Source organism: Parambassis ranga, chromosome 2 (genome assembly GCF_900634625.1).
Source record: "Parambassis ranga chromosome 2, fParRan2.1, whole genome shotgun sequence".
In the NCBI taxonomy this organism is placed as follows: Eukaryota; Metazoa; Chordata; class Actinopteri; family Ambassidae; genus Parambassis; species Parambassis ranga.
The window spans coordinates 33860684-33882306 of record NC_041023.1 but is presented as its reverse complement, the minus strand read 5'-3'; the positions used below and the strand labels follow the sequence as shown (position 1 = coordinate 33882306).

Here is a 21623-nt window from a genome sequence, read left to right as displayed (position 1 = left end):
CGGTCACACATTACCCCGATTTTATCTTCTGGCTCCCCATTAAATTCAGAATTGATTTTAAAATTTTAACCCTAACTTTCAGAGCTTTAAATGGGCAAGCCACCCAGTACATCACAGACATGCTGGTGTGTTACTCCCCTGGACGCGCTCTTCGATCCTCATGCCAATACCTTCTTGAGGTTCCAAAAACCCGCCTTAAAACCCAGGGAGACTGATCCTTTCAGGCAGTGGCTCCCAGACTCTGGAACGCCTGCCCCTCTTTATCCGTGTGGTTGACTCTGTTGGTTCTTTTAAACGGCAGCTGAAAACACTTTTATAGGTGCCGTTTCAGAGTCTGGGAGCCACTGCCTGAAAGGATCAGTCTCCCTGGGTTTTAAGGCGGGTCATTGGGGGCTTTTTTTATTGCCTGGTTTTTATTTCATTTTAATAAAAAAAGCAAAAGCTTTTTGTGATCCTATCTGTGAAAGGTGCTATAAATAAGTTTACTTACTTACTCACTTACTTCTGGGTACACTGAAGTTTGCACCCCGGTGTACGTTGTGCGTATGTCGTCATCACAACAGTAACGTCCCCTTTGCTCCCGTTACAATCCGATCCACTTTCTGTCCTTCGCTGTGTGTGTTGGGCTCTCGGTGGACAGGAACATGTCTCGGGCTGCAGAGAGACTCCGACTGCTGATCAATCACCTTGATCGACAACCCGCTTTTATCGTATCCTTGTATTCTGCTATGAGATTAGAGCTGAAACAGGAACATCCGCCAGCCGATAGTGGTACACCGAGCCGGGGATAGAGCTGGTAGCCCAGCTCCGGACCGGCTCGGAATATGGGGAAAGAGTAAATAATGAATAACTCAGAACTACTGTTGTTATGAAGCTGTATATGCTTTTGTCGCTTTCATGCTCAAAACGACATTGGTACTGTTATTCTGAACCGAGACTGTCGTCGCTGTCTGTGTAGTAAGCTAGCTAGCTATATGATGATAACAGTAACGGGAGGGCTTTGAAGTCGTAGTTTATATATTATTATGTTATAAACGGATGACCTCTGGTGTAGGCGCCACTTTGAATAGCTCAGACGGTTATTCAGTATGCAATTAAGTCACTAAGAAGCTAGCGTACTAACTATATCTTTACTTATTTTCATTAAATGTTTTCAGTGTGTTTTACAGCCGAGGCTGGGTTTGCATATTGCACGACGTAGCTTTACACATTAGCGCAGTGACAGTGCACATTTTATAGTATCTAACTAATGGTGACTCTGCGCAGACCTGATCAACGACCAAAGGTCAATATAGCACAGCTGTAATAGCCCCTAGCAATGTACGAGTGTTATTGGGAGCAATGTGGGAGACAATTCTAAGCTTAAAATGGATCAGAAATTTCCAAATGATACATCTCACTGGATTGTTTCTTCCTTGACTTATTTTCTTCAGACAGCTGCACCCACTTTCACCCAAACCTACACCTACAGTCCCCCAAAGAAGCTGAGGTAGGCACACAACCTTCATTTTGCTGCCTCAGGCTGAACACACAACTAAAATCCATGTTTATCATTCACTTTGACATGGTTTCTGTAGCACAGCCTTTGACCAAAGATTCAGCTTACAGTCTGTTTGTACTTTTTTGTACTTCGTTCCCAACTCTCTAGCCACTGTTGTGTGTCCTTGGGCAAGGCACTTTACCCACATAGCCTCCAGTGTACTCACTGGTGTATGGCGCTCTTTGCTGGGCTGCCTTAAGCAATTTCCCCATTGTGGGACTAATAAAGGTTTCTCAATTTGTAGAAGAGAAATTGAAGCAAGGTGTCTGGACTTGTAGAGTTTTCTTGAAAGACGTTTCGCTGCTCATCCAAGCAGCTTTATCAGTGTGATGAAGCTGATTATGACCTGGATGAATCTTCATCAACACGTACTTTGTAGTAGTCAAAGAAAGGCATCACAAGCCCAGAATGAGACTGCAGCTGAAGTCTAATTTAAATCTAAAGTGGATATTAATGCAATATTCTCATGCATAGCATCTTTCAATTATTACCAGTGCAAAACAGCTTTTTATTCCAGTTAAAGGTGTATGGTCATGTGATATTAGTGTGTCGCTCTGTGGGCAGATACACTTTAGGTACAGACTTGCTGACACCTGAACAGCGTCTTTTCTATGAGGAAAATGGATTCATTCTCATCAAGAATCTGGTGTCTGACGAGGACATCAACAAGTTCAGGTATCCATCATATACTAAAGTACTGAATATTAATTATATTAAAATATCTGTAACTCTTTTAGAGGTGCTGAGTGTGATGTTCTTCTTCAGGAAGGAGTTTGAAAGAATCTGTCGCCAGGAAGTGAACATTCCTGGTCTGGTGGTTATGAGGGACGTGGCCATCGCTAAGTCAGAGTTTGTTCCGGATCAGAAGGCAGTCTCCAAACTTCAAGACTTCCAGGAAGATCCTGAACTGTTCCGGTACTGCACTCTACCAGAGGTAAGAAGGAGAGGCACACATAATTGTTTACCACCAGTACTTAATAGACTTGAACACTGATCCATCTTGTGCCTTTGCATGCCAGATCCTCAAGTATGTGGAGTGCTTCACTGGACCGAACATTATGGCCATGCACACCATGCTGATCAACAAACCTCCTGATGCAGGACAACGAAAAGTCCCAGATAAAAATTCTTTCACCGTGAGCGTCATTTTCAAATTCATATGTTTTAATCAACATATGTATCCGTATGAGCAGGTTAGAAATGCCTTGTCCATCAGGATTTTCATCTGAAATCTTTGCCAAGTTTAACATGGGAGCACATGGGAGGAGGGAGTGGCGCTCCCTTCACTTGAGGGTCAGCTGACCAAAAATCGTGGGTCACATGGCAAAGACAGGTGTACCAGCTTGACCAGGACAAAAATTCCTACGTTTTGATATATAATTTATGTATTTGGAGCACCCACTGTGGCCAAAATGGAAGTAGTTTGCCTTTTTTTTCTGTTTTTGAAAAAGTCTGAAAATCTACAGTGCGTGACATCTTCACACACTGGTGAGACAAAAAAGGCGTTTCGACAAAACTGCCATAGCTCCTAAACTTAACAAAATTGAAACACACATGTATTTAGGAAAATGAAGGTCTACTGCTGCTGACCCGTGGGAATTAGACCCACACTTAGAACCCACACATTGCTATATGTGGGTTCTAAGGAATCAAAGGGCCATTTTTCAGAAAATATTTTTTTTTCTAAAATATGATTCTTTGGGTTTGCTGCAAGTGTTTCTGCAGCTGCCTACTAATTGTCAGCAGGCTCATCAGGGCGAGTGGCTGGACGGTGGGGTGTAGGGAAAACTTTGGTGGTGGGAGTATGAGGTACAGGGTCGATGAGGGAGGGAACCAGTTGCTGCTTCCTTGTCGGTAAAGCTGAAGCCAAATACTGTATGCTTACTTGAGGAAAGGGAAGTGGGTTGTCTTCTCCTCCTCTTCTTTTACCTCGGAGGAGTTAAGCACTACTTGGTTCTGTGGTGCATACTTCTCCTTGTAGTTAAAGAAGTCCCTCTTGGTCTGATCTAGTTGCCGTTTGCAGTTGCTAAGCTCCAGTTTAAACATTCTCGCCTCATCTGACAGGTTATGTTTTTCCTCTTTCAGCATCCGGCGAGTGCCCTCACTTGCATAAAGTTGTCCCTTCAGTGACATGATCTTATTGTTGAGTTCACTGCCAGTCTGCCATCTTTTATTGAGCTCCTGTTTTACACCAGACAGCTCCTGCTTCAGTTTGTCGAGGAGTTCATCTTTTTCTTTCATACTCGCCATCCGTTCCTGTAACATTTGTTTAGCTTGTTCCAGCTCCTGACGCCAAAAGACATCATTGCTTTGACTGGTGTCTTTGTCTGAACTCTGCATCTCTAGGTTATGTTCCAACAGGTCCATATGTTTTTTCTGATCTATTTGCTGCTTAAGGAGAGACTCGATGTGGAGCATTTGATCTTTGATCTTCTGCTCTTTTTCAGCCACATCTTTCTGGCTAGCCTTCTTCCGCTGCTTGAATCTCTCTATGACTCTGCTCAACTTTTCCTTCTCATCATCTGCTTTGGCAAGGGCTTGCTCTGCTGCCTCCTTGCCACTCAGATAAGAAGCGGCCAACTGTTTCTCCTCTGAAAGCTTTTGCTCATTCTGCTGCAAGCACTGCTTCACTCTCTGCAGTTCATGCACTGTGTTTTCATGTGCTTTCTTGTTTTGCTCCAGTTGAGAACTTAAGCGTTTGTTGGCACTGTCTAAGAGTCTGAGCTGTTTATTCAGTTTATCTTTAGCCACATTAGCTTTGTTGTGTTCTGACTGAAGAGTTTTGTGTTCTGACTGAAGAGTTTTGAGTTCTGACTGAAGAATTACCAGGTTAGCTTTGACGCCGTCTTTAGCTTTGTCGACCTTTTCAGTCTTCACTATCTGCTGGCTAAGCTCGCTTTCTAGTTTGGTAACAAGAAACTTTAAGTCTCTTATCAATGTGTCTTTGTCTTGAGCTCCTTTTTCCTTTAGTGTTTCTTTCGATTTGAGTGCGTCATACTGTTTAACTATTTTGGCATTTTGTGTTTCCAGCTCTTCAATGACAAGACTCAGTCTTCTGGTTTCTTGGCACTTCTCATCTAACGTCTTCCTTGTAGTGTGCAGATCTTCCTGGAGGCTTTTATTTTGGTGGACCTTGAGTGTAAAAGAGCTCCTCAGTTTATTAAGCTCTGATTCATTCTTTTTCAGCTCCTTTTGCACAGACTTTATATCTTCATCCTTCTTTTTAATAGTGCATTCCAGTTTTCTGACTATAAGATCATGTTTCTCGTGTCTTTTCAATGCATGCTCTAACCTGTTGTTCTGAATTTTCAGAGAAGTGATCTTGAGCCCTTGTACGTCGTTTTCTTCTTTTGCACATTCTAATACTCTGTCTCTACAGATAATCTTCTCCTCTGCTTCTGACAGTTGCATCCGCAGTTCATTTTGACGGGTTTGAGCCTCATCCTTGAATACTTGGAAATCATTTATTTCACATTTCAATTCTTCATTTTCAGCTTCCATCATGTATATTGTGTTTTGCAGCCCTTCTATCTTCATCGCCTTTTCTTTTTCAATGCTGTATCGCTGCTTAACAACTGACAGTTCTGCCAAGTGACTTTCAAGATATTTCCTCAAGGTCTCATTCTCTTTCTCCTTTTTAAGTAATGCAGACTTGATCTCCACCAGATCTTTCTGTAGCCCTCAATAGTTGCATCCCTTTCCTGGACATCCTGAAGAAGTTTGTTATTTTGTGCTTGTGTTTTCTTTAGACCTCTTAGCTTTTTTCTGGAATTCCTTTTTGTCTTCTTCGATTTGACACGTGAGCCGTCTCTCCAAGTTCATTGAGTTCGTCAGTTCCTTTTTCAGCTCTTCAATTGACGGTTTTGAGTCCTTAGCTGGGCGAGACATTGTTGCAGACTAATATATAAATATATATATATATATATATTTGTGTGTGTGTATATATACTGTCTTTAGACAAATTGAGCAGTCAAACAAACAATTATGACATCATAACATTTTTATGACATCATAATGACATCATAACATCATGGTAATGAGATCAAAGACGTGTGATGTGTCCCATGAGTGTCACTAGGTTAAATTGCCAAGCAACAAAGTGACTCATGGGTATCGTGTGACCTCACACTGTAGTTGCGCCGCCATCATTAGGACCGGATTCCAACATGCTGCTGCGCTGTGGGCTGTGACAATTAAAATCACAAAGAAATGGTTTAACCTTATAATACCCCCAAAAACCCAGAGCATCGCCAGAAATAGATTGCTGACATCAGGAGGGATCACTGGACTCCAACGGAACACTCCAGATGTGCAGTGAGCACTTTATTTCAGTAGCAATAGCGACAACATTCCTGAGGCCAGGGGTCAGAGCGGGAAACATAGCTACTGTAAAGACCCTGTCCTCACTGAAAGCAGTGTAATATGCCCCAGTAAAGTTTGCCCAGCATTTGTGAAAAACTGACAGGTGAGTGTACCAGACTAAGGGCAGAGGTCTATGAGCTTCGGGACAGGGTAAGCAAGTTATCTTTCCAGCAGGAGTCTTTCAAGAACAAGGATGAGATGGTGCAGGACATAACTGGGCTTCCATCCTATGCCAAGATGAGGGTCGTCTTCACGTTCCTGTCTGGATTCCTAAAGGAGGGGCTGTCTCTTTTTCACTGCTTTTTAACGACTTTAATGAAAATGAGACTGGACTTACCACTGCATTTCTTGACATATATATTTAATGTGTCAAAGCCTACTGCAAGCCAAATTTTAATAACACTTTAAATGTCATGTTGTCATATGTAGTCAAGTATTTGATATTAATAACTCTACAGGGAGCCATATCATTTGTGTCTACTGGTTGAGGTGGGCAAACAAGTGATAAGCACATCACACAGAACAGTGGCTTTCTAGAAAATCTGTCACCTGGTGATGCGGTGCGAGCAGATGGAGGATTTACCCTTGGAGATACTGTGGGCTTGTACAGTGCTCATCTCAAAATACCTGCCTTCATTTAAGGGAAACAAAAACTACACCCAAGTGAACTTGAGACAACGAGGGGGCTAGCAGCTGTTCGGATCCATGTGGAACATGTCAGGTCTTGTGAGGAACAAGAGAGAGGGGGTTGTAGTCTGGCAGACTACAACCCCCTCTCTCTTGTTCAGGAGAGCTTAAATCACTTGACAAGATGGTCAGAGTTTGCTGTGCTTTGTGCAATATGTGCCCATCTGTGGTGCCCTCAGAATAGAGACAAACTAACATTGTGTTTGCAGTTTAATTCATGACAATATAAACTGTTTTCTTATACAAGTCTGTAGCTTATTTTTTAATTAAACAAAACAGGTGGCAATAAAATATAGTGCATTTCTTTTCCTCATTCACAATCATTCATAATGATCTCATAACTCCATTTGCTTTATAGACCACATGGTTAATTAAATTCTGTAGATTTTAAAAATAAAAACTACTTTAAGGTAGGCATTGTGGAAGAAAACAGCGTCGCACTGGATCCGCTGGATTAAAAATTCCTCCACTGGTCTCTATTTGTATTTACTTAGCACCTTTCATCTCTATATTACAGCCATGCAACATTTTGTGCTCAGTCATACTGTTTACTGCACTTATTGGATTTTTTATTGGCACTTACTTTTGTATTTAATGTAACTTGATACCTCTGGTAAAAAGAATTTCCTTCAGAATTAATAAAGTTTTATCTTTTGTTATCTTATCTTATGATAAACCCTGATGCTTAAACCTGAAAGTATACACAATATATTGATAAACTGAACATGGATGAATGGCCAAACAGGTTACTTCATGTCAAGTAACTACAACAACCTTCACCATATTTAATTGTCCTTTATTCTATGGACCTTGTTGCCTCAGAAGAAAACTGAGAAGAGCTTGGATAGCGAATCCTTTTGATCAAGGAGGCAGGCCTGTTTGCTTTGGCTGCCTCACTGAATATGATGCTGTCACTCTTCCTGTCTGATCCAACCAAACCCTACTTCTACTACTGATGTAGAATGATGAAAAAGATGAGAAGATCCCTGTCAACACTCCCCACCTTGGTTCTCTGGGCATGTCAGTTCAACCAAGTCTAAGGAATCTTGGAGTTATGCTCGATAAATCTTTGTCCCTTGCCACTCAAAACAATTTGTAAAGAACTGTTTCATTTAACTTTGAAATATCTCAAAATTAAGGCCGATGTTGTCAAAGGCAGATCTAGAGATGATTATCCATGCTTTTATCTCGTCTTGTTTAGATTACTGCAATTCACTTTTCACTTGTTTTAACAATTCTGGACTCAGCGCCTGCAATTGGTTCAGAATGCTGCTGCAAGGCTTTTAACAGGATCAAACAGACGGTCACACATTACCCCGATTTTATCTTCTGGCTCCCCATTAAATTCAGAATTGATTTTAAAATTTTAACCCTAACTTTCAGAGCTTTAAATGGGCAAGCCACCCAGTACATCACAGACATGCTGGTGTGTTACTCCCCTGGACGCGCTCTTCGATCCTCATGCCAATACCTTCTTGAGGTTCCAAAAACCCGCCTTAAAACCCAGGGAGACTGATCCTTTCAGGCAGTGGCTCCCAGACTCTGGAACGCCTGCCCCTCTTTATCCGTGTGGTTGACTCTGTTGGTTCTTTTAAACGGCAGCTGAAAACACTTTTATAGGTGCCATTTCAGAGTCTGGGAGCCACTGCCTGAAAGGATCAGTCTCCCTGGGTTTTAAGGCGTGTTTTTGGGGGCTTTTTTTATTGCGTTGTTTTTATTTCATTTTAATAAAAAAAGCAAAAGCTTTTTGTGATCCTATCTGTGAAAGGTGCTATAAATATGTAATGTAACTTGATACCTCTGGTAAAAAGAATTTCCTTCAGAATTAATAAAACTTTATTAATTCTGAAGGAAATTCTTTTTACCAGAGGTATCAAGTTACATTAAATACAAAAGTAAGTGCCAATAAAAAAATCCAATAAGTACAGTAAACAGTATGACTGAGCACAAAATGTTGCATGGCTGTAATATAGAGATGAAAGGTGCTAAGTAAATACAAATAGAGACCAGTGGAGGAATTTTTAATCCAGCGGATCCAGTGCGACGCTGTTTTCTTCCACAATGCCTACCTTAAAGTAGTTTTTATTTTTAAAATCTACCGAATTTAAATAACCATGTGGTCTATAAAGCAAATGGAGTCATGAGATCATTATGAATGATTGTGAATGAGGAAAAGAAATGCACTATATTTTATTGCCACCTGTTTTGTTTAATTAAAAAATAAGCTACAGACTTGTATAAGAAAACAGTTTATATTGTCATGAATTAAACTGCAAACACAATGTTAGTTTGTCTCTATTCTGAGGGCACCACAGATGGGCACATATTGCACAAAGCACAGCAAACTCTGACCATCTTGTCAAGTGATTTAAGCTCTCCTGAACAAGAGAGAGGGGGTTGTAGTCTGGCAGACTACAACCCCCTCTCTCTTGTTCCTCACAAGACCTGACATGTTCCACATGGATCCGAACAGCTGCTAGCCCCCTCGTTGTCTCAAGTTCACTTGGGTGTAGTTTTTGTTTCCCTTAAATGAAGGCAGGTATTTTGAGATGAGCACTGTACAAGCCCACAGTATCTCTATGGGTAAATCCTCCATCTGCTCGCACCGCATCACCAGGTGACAGATTTTCTAGAAAGCCACTGTTCTGTGTGATGTGCTTATCACTTGTTTGCCCACCTCAACCAGTAGACACAAATGATATGGCTCCCTGTAGAGTTATTAATATCAAATACTTGACTACATATGACAACATGACATTTAAAGTGTTATTAAAATTTGGCTTGCAGTAGGCTTTGACACATTAAATATATATGTCAAGAAATGCAGTGGTAAGTCCAGTCTCATTTTCATTAAAGTCGTTAAAAAGCAGTGAAAAAGAGACAGCCCCTCCTTTAGGAATCCAGACAGGAACGTGAAGACGACCCTCATCTTGGCATAGGATGGAAGCCCAGTTATGTCCTGCACCATCTCATCCTTGTTCTTGAAAGACTCCTGCTGGAAAGATAACTTGCTTACCCTGTCCCGAAGCTCATAGACCTCTGCCCTTAGTCTGGTACACTCACCTGTCAGTTTTTTCACAAATGCTGGGCAAACTTTACTGGGGCATATTACACTGCTTTCAGTGAGGACAGGGTCTTTACAGTAGCTATGTTTCCCGCTCTGACCCCTGGCCTCAGGAATGTTGTCGCTATTGCTACTGAAATAAAGTGCTCACTGCACATCTGGAGTGTTCCGTTGGAGTCCAGTGATCCCTCCTGATGTCAGCAATTTATTTCTGGCGATGCTCCGGGTTTTTGGGGGTATTATAAGGTTAAACCATTTCTTTGTGATTTTAATTGTCACAGCCCACAGCGCAGCAGCATGTTGGAATCCGGCCCTAATGATGGCGGCACAACTACAGTGCGAGGTCACATGATACCCATGAGTCACCTTGTTGCTAGGCAATTTAACCTAGTGACACTCATGGGACACATCACACGTCTTTGATCTCATTACCATGATGTTATGATGTCATTATGATGTCATAAAGACGTTATGATGTCATAATTGTTTGTTTGACTGCTCAATTTGTCTAAAGACAGTATATATACACACACACAAATATATATATATATTTATATATTAGTCTGCAACAATGTCTCGCCCAGCTAAGGACTCAAAACCGTCAATTGAAGAGCTGAAAAAGGAGCTGACGAAGTCAATGAACTCGGAGAGACGGCTCACGTGTCAAATCGAAGAAGACAAAAAGGAATTCCAGAAAAAGCTAAGAGGTCTAAAGAAAACACAAGCACAAAATAACAAACTTCTTCAGGATGTCCAGGAAAGGGATGCAACTATTGAAGGGCTACAGAAAGATCTGGTGGAGATCAAGTCTGCATTACTTAAAAAGGAGAAAGAGAATGAGACCTTGAGGAAATATCTTGAAAGTCACTTGGCAGAACTGTCAGTTGTTAAGCAGCGATACAGCATTGAAAAAGAAAAGGCGATGAAGATAGAAGGGCTGCAAAACACAATATACATGATGGAAGCTGAAAATGAAGAATTGAAATGTGAAATAAATGATTTCCAAGTATTCAAGGATGAGGCTCAAACCCGTCAAAATGAACTGCGGATGCAACTGTCAGAAGCAGAGGAGAAGATTATCTGTAGAGACAGAGTATTAGAATGTGCAAAAGAAGAAAACGACGTACAAGGGCTCAAGATCACTTCTCTGAAAATTCAGAACAACAGGTTAGAGCATGCATTGAAAAGACACGAGAAACATGATCTTATAGTCAGAAAACTGGAATGCACTATTAGAAAGAAGGATGAAGAAATAAAGTCTGTGCAAAAGGAGCTGAAAAAGAATAAATCAGAGTTTAATAAACTGAAGAGCTCTTCCACATTCAAGGTCCACCAAAATAAAAGCCTCCAGGAAGATCTGCACACTACAAGGAAGACGTTAGATGAGAAGTGCCAAGAAACCAGAAGACTGAGTCTTGTCATTGAAGAGCTGGAAACACAAAATGCCAAAATAGTTAAACAGTATGACGCACTCAAATCAAAAGAAACGCTAAAGGAAAAAGGAGCTCAAGACAAAGACACATTGATAAGAGACTTAAAGTTTCTTGTTACCAAACTAGAAAGCGAGCTTAGCCAGCAGATAGTGAAGACTGAAAAGGTCGACAAAGCTAAAGACGGCGTCAAAGCTAACCTGGTAATTCTTCAGTCAGAACTCAAAACTCTTCAGTCAGAACTCAAAACTCTTCAGTCAGAACACAACAAAGCTAATGTGGCTAAAGATAAACTGAATAAACAGCTCAGACTCTTAGACAGTGCCAACAAACGCTTAAGTTCTCAACTGGAGCAAAACAAGAAAGCACATGAAAACACAGTGCATGAACTGCAGAGAGTGAAGCAGTGCTTGCAGCAGAATGAGCAAAAGCTTTCAGAGGAGAAACAGTTGGCCGCTTCTTATCTGAGTGGCAAGGAGGCAGCAGAGCAAGCCCTTGCCAAAGCAGATGATGAGAAGGAAAAGTTGAGCAGAGTCATAGAGAGATTCAAGCAGCGGAAGAAGGCTAGCCAGAAAGATGTGGCTGAAAAAGAGCAGAAGATCAAAGATCAAATGCTCCACATCGAGTCTCTCCTTAAGCAGCAAATAGATCAGAAAAAACATATGGACCTGTTGGAACATAACCTAGAGATGCAGAGTTCAGACAAAGACACCAGTCAAAGCAATGATGTCTTTTGGCGTCAGGAGCTGGAACAAGCTAAACAAATGTTACAGGAACGGATGGCGAGTATGAAAGAAAAAGATGAACTCCTCGACAAACTGAAGCAGGAGCTGTCTGGTGTAAAACAGGAGCTCAATAAAAGATGGCAGACTGGCAGTGAACTCAACAATAAGATCATGTCACTGAAGGGACAACTTTATGCAAGTGAGGGCACTCGCCGGATGCTGAAAGAGGAAAAACATAACCTGTCAGATGAGGCGAGAATGTTTAAACTGGAGCTTAGCAACTGCAAACGGCAACTAGATCAGACCAAGAGGGACTTCTTTAACTACAAGGAGAAGTATGCACCACAGAACCAAGTAGTGCTTAACTCCTCCGAGGTAAAAGAAGAGGAGGAGAAGACAACCCACTTCCCTTTCTTCAAGTAAGCATACAGTATTTGGCTTCAGCTTTACCGACAAGGAAGCAGCAACTGGTTCCCTCCCTCATCGACCCTGTACCTCATACTCCCACCACCAAAGTTTTCCCTACACCCCACCGTCCAGCCACTCGCCCTGATGAGCCTGCTGACAATTAGTAGGCAGCTGCAGAAACACTTGCAGCAAACCCAAAGAATCATATTTTAGAAAAAAAAATATTTTCTGAAAAATGGCCCTTTGATTCCTTAGAACCCACATATAGCAATGTGTGGGTTCTAAGTGTGGGTCTAATTCCCACGGGTCAGCAGCAGTAGACCTTCATTTTCCTAAATACATGTGTGTTTCAATTTTGTTAAGTTTAGGAGCTATGGCAGTTTTGTCGAAACGCCTTTTTTTGTCTCACCAGTGTGTGAAGATGTCACGCACTGTAGATTTTCAGACTTTTTCAAAAACAGAAAAAAAAGGCAAAGTACTTCCATTTTTGGCCACAGTGGGTGCTCCAAATACATAAATTATATATCAAAACGTAGGAATTTTTGTCCTGGTCAAGCTGGTACACCTGTCTTTGCCATGTGACCCACGATTTTTGGTCAGCTGACCCTCAAGTGAAGGGAGCGCCACTCCCTCCTCCCATGTGCTCCCATGTTAAACTTGGCAAAGATTTCAGATGAAAATCCTGATGGACAAGGCATTTCTAACCTGCTCATACGGATACATATGTTGATTAAAACTTATGAATTTGAAAATGACGCTCACGGTGAAAGAATTTTTTATCTGGGACTTTTCGTTGTCTAGTTACAAGCATTTGTTTGGCAGGCTTTTTCTAGCTACCTCTGAGTTTTCTGTGCTGTCTCCCTCTGCAACAGAAGAGAGGTATCGCAAGCCATTCATATCACATTTCACCAGTACTTATTATACACTGCAGAAAACACCGTTTTCACGTCTTTTACAGTTTAACGTCGTACGGCGTTTTCCAAACTGCCACTCAACGCCGTACAGCATTTTCTAATATTCTAATGATCTCCGCCCCATAACTTGCTCAGCCACTACAGTTCACTCTTTATCAGCCTATCAAGCAGAGAAGAAGGACGGACTGCAATGATTCAGCACCGATCTCCTTTGCTGTATCACTTCAGTCCACATAACTACAGGATTATTCTGAATGTAATATTACAACGCTACCATCCTTCGTGGCCTCACATAACCCAAGATGCTTTGCGGGCTTATTTTTTTCAACAAACGAGGCGAGCAGCAGCAGCACCGGCAGCAGCCACATTTACATGTAAGTAACAGCTTTTTGCTTAAAGATAGGAGTTCAAGGAAATGTTAGTAGTGATAGCAGCATTTACAAAAATGATTTCTTTTTACAACATGACGTTAATAATGCTAACTCGTAGCTACCGTAAGCTAGCCTGTTGATACGAGGAGCTCACGTAACATTAAAAGCGTCACTTTCAAATGTCACAAGCTTGGATGTTAACTTATCTTAGCTTATTGTAACTGTGCTGAGATTCGTGTAGCTCATATCAGGTTAGTTTGTCCTGTACGTCTACAGTTCACTCCTCTTACAATAAGCTCTCAAAGCTGAATGCAGTTGAACAGATAATGTTATATACGACGTGCTGTGAGCCCAGCTGTATTTCTGCGCTGTTAATACTGTAAACGTTGTGATTAAATAGTCAAAGTAAAGTTTACTGACTGTATAGTATAGTACAAAGCTTAGTTCACTTGAGGAGCAATATTATCGTTATTATGTCAAACAATCATTATGCCTGATCACATAAATAATGTTGTAGGGAGCAAGGAGGAGAGGGAAACTGATGAAATCTGACAATTTATAACGGAGGACATGAGGCTGCAGAAGGAGAGAGAGAGAGAGTGCAGAGGAAGAAGGGACAGACTTCAGCTCATTGGAGAGGATGGTGGACAGGCTGTGATCTTTTTGGATGTTTAAAGTTCTGTGTTGTTTAAATGGTTACTTATTAAATTATTATTGTCTTTGTGTTCTTAAAATCTTCAAACCTTGTCACATTACATTACATGTGTTTCATTACCTATTTATACCCATTTACTTCTCAGTGACAACAGTAAATGATTTATTTTTTCTGTTATGTACAATATTTACAGAGATACAATTGTGTCGCTGCTTTTGTTTTTCCCGGGCTTGGGGGGCAAAAGTTATGACGTTGCATCACAATCAGGAAGTGCTTACTCGAAAAAATAACTCATTGGATGAACTCAATTAAATTGGGTTGGGGATGAACCCAATATGGGTTTCCCCAACTCAAAACAAGTATGTTTATACAATATAATGTGTCAGGGTTTGTCAGGAGGAGGACGCAAATGCGGAGGCACGGCGCAGTTAAGGTTAACAAAAGCTCCTTTATTCAAAGTCAGGAGGGCAAAACAATACAGAAACCAAAAATCTCACTCAGCGTGGTCAAAAGGAAAAGTACAAAATAACTAACTAAAAATCACACTTTGCGTGGCAAAACTAGATTAAGGCAAACAGGCACATGGCGTAAAAAGGCAGGAACAAAAAACATAGCATGAACAAGGCTACTACCTGGAGCACCCCAGAAGTACATGGCATGGTAGGCGAGGAACTAGGCGAGGAACAAGGCATGGCATGGCATTGGACCCTCCAGGGTCCAAACAGGAAACCAGAGCAGAGGACCCTCCAGGGTCCAGGCTGGATGCTCCCCCAGTATCCAGGCAGGTAACATGGCAGGAAGTCCTCTGCGGGGGACAATGGAGGTCTCTTGGGCAGGTGGCGATGTCAGGAGCCCGCCCTCTGGCCGAGACGGGAGGAGCGACATCGTCTGGGGCCCGCCTACGGGCAGCACCGAAGAGGTTGCCGTCATCTGGGGCCCGCCCTCGTAGAGCTTCTTCAGGTGCAGAACACACAGACAGAAGGAGGAAGTACAGCGACAATGGACAGTTTAGATGAGCAGCTGGCAAACAGCTCCCTGAAGGAGAAGCACGGCGCACAGAGGAGAGTGTCTATCCAAAAGGTGGCGATAAAAATGAATCCCAGTATTGATCACGGCGTTACAGTGGCTCGCGCACATTAGACACCAGGAGACAGGATGTGTTATTGCAGTCATCCACACATTCACAGAATTAAACTCACACAGACCAGAGGTCTGCTACAGTCAGCTACACTGATCTATTGTCATGCTGTACGCCCTCTTCCCTGAACATTATCAAGTCGTTAGGCCAGGTAACCACGACTGTGCTCACAATTTACAATACAATAACACAGAGCATTAGCTCTGTGCTAATGTTAGCCTGCCAGCTACGCTACAAAATTAAAGCAAAGCACTTTTGGATTGCGTTAGCTGATGACGAGCTGCGCTCTCATTGTGTTAAGGATGGTTTCAGCGTGCCTGTAGAAAACTACAAGTACTAACCGCGTTTACCACTTACCTCTGACAGCTATATGACACGACCATAGACGTTTACAACGAATGCTAACTAATCTTAGCTGCTTGTAGCCTGTCTACTCCAACGTGAACAATGACTGACATTTCTTCTTAAACTCAATGTCCATTTATCTTAAGGCATGCACATTATTTCACATAAATATAATAAACTTAGCAACAGTAGTTTCAAGCAGAGGCGGATGACAGGTAGGACAGAGGCTGATCTCCTGCGCATACTCTTGCTTTGGTAATTGAACTCGTTCTCAATGGGGTTGAGAGGGCCACGGGAGTCAAAGCAAATATATTTATGTTACATCTGCTAAACATATTTGGGTATTGTTGGAATTAATAATATTTTCATAAGACAAACAAAATAATAATGTTTCACCTCTAAGAGGGGCTTGAATCAGTTTTTTGAGTACGGTTGAGGAGGCGGTCTCCTGAGACATCGTAGGCTGCGTCCTCCGGAGGATGCATTGGTCTTTTTCTCTCTCTCCAGTGTGTGATGATGTCACGCACTCTCCTTTCTCTCTTTCCCTCCTTTTTCCATAACAGAAAAAAAGGTAAACGACTTCAATTTGTGGCCACAGTGGGTGCTCCACATACATAAATATGCTATCAAAACGTAGGGATTTTTGTCCTGGTCAAGCTGGTGCACCTCTCTTTGCATGGTACCCACGGTTTTTGGTCAGGTGACCCTCAAGCGAAGGGACACCTCTGCAACAGAATGGGGGGGGGGGGGGGGGGCGTTTCCATGGTAACCTTCACAGGTTCTCTAACTGGCTTCTCTGATTACATCGTCAAAGATGGCCGCTCCCATTAACAATGCATTGGGCTCATTCAAACCAATGTAACTTCACTGTATTGATCCATACAGAGGCAGACACACACACATATATACACAACCATACAGGAACATACATAACTACACTCACACATGCACACACACACACAGATTTTCAAAATAAAAGCCTCCAAATCATTACAGAGCTTACTAGGCCTGGCAAACTACATACAAGCCACCCAGAAATATGCAGACACACACTATACACACCTGCCAACACACAGACACACAAACATGGATTTTCAAAATAAAAGACCATGCACAATAACAGGATATGGCTGGCATTGAGATTTAAAAAAAAAAAATTAAATATGTTTTAACATGCATTAGGGAGTGTCCCCAACCCACCCCCGCACACACACACACTTACACAGACACACACTGATTTTCAAAATAAAAGCCTCTAATTCATTACACAGCTAACTAGCGCTAGCCACCCCCACAAATTATACATCAAATCGACCGGCTCGGTCAGGACTACTGCCCTCTGAGGTTTGGTAGCGATTGGACAAATGGTTTCTGAAAAATTCAGAAAAACTCGACCCTTCCCACAGGCATCAAATCACAGAACCTTCATTCAAAATGTAAAATGTAGATAAACATTAGACCTCTGACATATTGAGTCCCCATGTCTGTACCACCTAACATATTTACAGGCAAGCCAGTTAAGCTGACACAACACTCCTCATAGGAAATAATGGGAAACTGGTGAGATCCCTGACAAAACCCAGCCAACTTTGGAAGCCTATTAGTCTGGCATGCCTCTACACAGAATTTTCTCTGGTCATAAGGAGTTGAACTTTATCATACTGAGTCCTCATGTTCATGTCTTTTACCAAACTTCATAAAACAGCAGCCAAAGTTGCATCCACATCTTTAGGATTCCTCCATTCAGAATGAATGGAGAACCTTAGGGCCTATTAAACCTTATATAAAACCAATCAGAAACACTGTAAAAGGATGAAATGTCATCAGTGGAGTCATGGAGATGTGGCAATGATGGCGGTGCTCAGGCTATGAGGTTTTGGCAAGTGGGATGGATGGACCAGCAGCAGAGTGTGGGCGAGCGTGCATTGGCCCACTCAAAATTTCTTGTGAAATTTTCTAGTTATTCTCCTTCTTCCGGACAAAATTTCGCCGCGTAACTAGTCCCACAGCTTTTGCGTCAGCATAAGTAGACCTACATTTTCCTAAATACATTTGTGTTTCAATTTTGTTTAGTTTAGGAGCTGTGGCAGTTTATGTTTTGTCGAAATTTTAAACTCTTTTTTTTCTCTCACCAATGTAGTTACATTGGTTTGAATGAGCCCAATTCATTGTTAATGGGAGCGGCCGTCTTAGATGATGTAATCAGAGAAGCCTCCAAGTCAGTTAGAGCACCTGTGGAGGTTACCATGGAAACAGCCCCCTCAGTCCCCTCCCTTCTGTTGCAGAGGGAGACAGCACAGACAGCTCAGAAAACTCAGAAGTAGTAGTAGGAAACTAGGAGCCGATTTCAGACTCCTGCAAGCGAGGAGGATGATTGCTTTGTTTTGGAAAAAAATGGATGTGCCCTCAATACATGTGTGGATAACAGATGACTTCTTGTATTGCAATGGGAAAAAAGTAGGCTTTGACACATTAAATATATATGTCAAGAAATGCAGTGGTAAGTCCAGTCTCTTTTTTATTAAAGTCGTTAAAAAGCAGTGAAAAGGAGACAGCCCAGGTCCCTCCTTTAGGAATTCCAGAGAGTTCCAGACAGGAACGTGAAGACGACCCTCATCTTGGCATAGGATGGAAGCCCAGTTATGTCCTGCACCATCTCATCCTTGTTCTTGAAAGACTCCTGCTGGAAAGATAACTTGCTTACCCTGTCCCGAAGCTCATAGACCTCTGCCCTTAGTCTGGCACATTCACCTGTCAGTTTTTTCACAAATGCTGGGCAAACCTTACTGGGGCATATTACACTGCTTTCAGTGAGGACAGGGTCTTTACAGTAGCTATGTTTCCCGCTCTGACCCCTGGCCTCAGGAATGTTGTCGCTATTGCTACTGAAATAAAGTGCTCACTGCACATCTGGAGTGTTCCGTTGGAGTCCAGTGATCCCTCCTGATGTCAGCAATTTATTTCTGGCGATGCTCCGGGTTTTTGGGGGTATTATAAGGTTAAACCATTTCTTTGTAATTTTAATTGTCACAGCCCACAGCGCAGCAGCATGTTGGAATCCGGTCCTAATGATGGCGGCACAACTACAGTGCGAGGTCACATGATACCCATGAGTCACCTTGTTGCTAGGCAATTTAACCTAGTGACACTCATGGGACACATCACACGTCTTTGATCTCATTACCATGATGTTATGATGTCATTATGATGTCATAAAGACGTTATGATGTCATAATTGTTTGTTTGATTGTTTGTAACTGCTCAATTTGTCAGACAGTATATATACACACACACAAATATATATATATATTTATATATTAGTCTGCAACAATGTCTCGCCCAGCTAAGGACTCAAAACCGTCAATTGAAGAGCTGAAAAAGGAGCTGACGAAGTCAATGAACTCGGAGAGACGGCTCACGTGTCAAATCGAAGAAGACAAAAAGGAATTCCAGAAAAAGCTAAGAGGTCTAAAGAAAACACAAGCACAAAATAACAAACTTCTTCAGGATGTCCAGGAAAGGGATGCAACTATTGAAGGGCTACAGAAAGATCTGGTGGAGATCAAGTCTGCATTACTTAAAAAGGAGAAAGAGAATGAGACCTTGAGGAAATATCTTGAAAGTCACTTGGCAGAACTGTCAGTTGTTAAGCAGCGATACAGCATTGAAAAAGAAAAGGCGATGAAGATAGAAGGGCTGCAAAACACAATATACATGATGGAAGCTGAAAATGAAGAATTGAAATGTGAAATAAATGATTTCCAAGTATTCAAGGATGAGGCTCAAACCCGTCAAAATGAACTGCGGATGCAACTGTCAGAAGCAGAGGAGAAGATTATCTGTAGAGACAGAGTATTAGAATGTGCAAAAGAAGAAAACGACGTACAAGGGCTCAAGATCACTTCTCTGAAAATTCAGAACAACAGGTTAGAGTGTGCATTGAAAAGACACGAGAAACATGATCTTATAGTCAGAAAACTGGAATGCACTATTAGAAAGAAGGATGAAGAAATAAAGTCTGTGCAAAAGGAGCTGAAAAAGAATAAATCAGAGCTTAATAAACTGAAGAGCTCTTCCACACTCAAGGTCCACCAAAATAAAAGCCTCCAGGAAGATCTGCACACTACAAAGAAGACGTTAGATGAGAAGTGCCAAGAAACCAGAAGACTGAGTCTTGTCATTGAAGAGCTGGAAACACAAAATGCCAAAATAGTTAAACAGTATGACGCACTCAAATCAAAAGAAACGCTAAAGGAAAAAGGAGCTCAAGACAAAGACACATTGATAAGAGACTTAAAGTTTCTTGTTACCAAACTAGAAAGCGAGCTTAGCCAGCAGATAGTGAAGACTGAAAAGGTCGACAAAGCTAAAGACGGCGTCAAAGCTAACCTGGTAATTCTTCAGTCAGAACTCAAAACTCTTCAGTCAGAACTCAAAACTCTTCAGTCAGAACACAACAAAGCTAATGTGGCTAAAGATAAACTGAATAAACAGCTCAGACTCTTAGACAGTGCCAACAAACGCTTAAGTTCTCAACTGGAGCAAAACAAGAAAGCACATGAAAACACAGTGCATGAACTGCAGAGAGTGAAGCAGTGCTTGCAGCAGAATGAGCAAAAGCTTTCAGAGGAGAAACAGTTGGCCGCTTCTTATCTGAGTGGCAAGGAGGCAGCAGAGCAAGCCCTTGCCAAAGCAGATGATGAGAAGGAAAAGTTGAGCAGAGTCATAGAGAGATTCAAGCAGCGGAAGAAGGCTAGCCAGAAAGATGTGGCTGAAAAAGAGCAGAAGATCAAAGATCAAATGCTCCACATCGAGTCTCTCCTTAAGCAGCAAATAGATCAGAAAAAACATATGGACCTGTTGGAACATAACCTAGAGATGCAGAGTTCAGACAAAGACACCAGTCAAAGCAATGATGTCTTTTGGCGTCAGGAGCTGGAACAAGCTAAACAAATGTTACAGGAACGGATGGCGAGTATGAAAGAAAAAGATGAACTCCTCGACAAACTGAAGCAGGAGCTGTCTGGTGTAAAACAGGAGCTCAATAAAAGATGGCAGACTGGCAGTGAACTCAACAATAAGATCATGTCACTGAAGGGACAACTTTATGCAAGTGAGGGCACTCGCCGGATGCTGAAAGAGGAAAAACATAACCTGTCAGATGAGGCGAGAATGTTTAAACTGGAGCTTAGCAACTGCAAACAGCAACTAGATCAGACCAAGAGGGACTTCTTTAACTACAAGGAGAAGTATGCACCACAGAACCAAGTAGTGCTTAACTCCTCCGAGGTAAAAGAAGAGGAGGAGAAGACAACCCACTTCCCTTTCTTCAAGTAAGCATACAGTATTTGGCTTCAGCTTTACCGACAAGGAAGCAGCAACTGGTTCCCTCCCTCATCGACCCTGTACCTCATACTCCCACCACCAAAGTTTTCCCTACACCCCACCGTCCAGCCACTCGCCCTGATGAGCCTGCTGACAATTAGTAGGCAGCTGCAGAAACACTTGCAGCAAACCCAAAGAATCATATTTTAGAAAAAAAAATATTTTCTGAAAAATGGCCCTTTGATTCCTTAGAACCCACATATAGCAATGTGTGGGTTCTAAGTGTGGGTCTAATTCCCACGGGTCAGCAGCAGTAGACCTTCATTTTCCTAAATACATGTGTGTTTCAATTTTGTTAAGTTTAGGAGCTATGGCAGTTTTGTCGAAACGCCTTTTTTTGTCTCACCAGTGTGTGAAGATGTCACGCACTGTAGATTTTCAGACTTTTTCAAAAACAGAAAAAAAAGGCAAAGTACTTCCATTTTTGGCCACAGTGGGTGCTCCAAATACATAAATTATATATCAAAACGTAGGAATTTTTGTCCTGGTCAAGCTGGTACACCTGTCTTTGCCATGTGACCCACGATTTTTGGTCAGCTGACCCTCAAGTGAAGGGAGCGCCACTCCCTCCTCCCATGTGCTCCCATGTTAAACTTGGC

The 21623-nt window shown here is 41.9% G+C and overlaps 3 protein-coding genes across 3 annotated transcripts; all 3 read left to right on the top strand.

Annotated features, from left to right (window-relative positions):
* Nucleotides 1-611: 611 nt before the first annotated feature.
* LOC114444565 (phytanoyl-CoA dioxygenase, peroxisomal-like) lies at nucleotides 612-3322 on the top strand. Its single transcript, XM_028419232.1, has 6 exons — nucleotides 612-710; nucleotides 1434-1489; nucleotides 2105-2215; nucleotides 2306-2474; nucleotides 2560-2676; nucleotides 3266-3322. Exons 1-6 carry the CDS (start codon nucleotides 645-647, stop codon nucleotides 3320-3322), a joined length of 576 nt encoding a protein of 191 aa, XP_028275033.1. The 5' UTR covers nucleotides 612-644.
* A 6902-nt stretch (nucleotides 3323-10224) lies between these two features.
* Nucleotides 10225-12231, top strand: LOC114444557 (uncharacterized protein PFB0765w-like). Its single transcript, XM_028419220.1, has one exon. It carries the CDS (start codon nucleotides 10225-10227, stop codon nucleotides 12229-12231), a length of 2007 nt encoding a protein of 668 aa, XP_028275021.1.
* A 6738-nt stretch (nucleotides 12232-18969) lies between these two features.
* LOC114444550 (myosin-9-like) lies at nucleotides 18970-20976 on the top strand. The gene has a single exon (XM_028419210.1). The coding sequence runs from the start codon at nucleotides 18970-18972 to the stop codon at nucleotides 20974-20976; it is 2007 nt and encodes a 668-aa protein (XP_028275011.1).
* The last annotated feature ends 647 nt before the right edge of the window (nucleotides 20977-21623 follow it).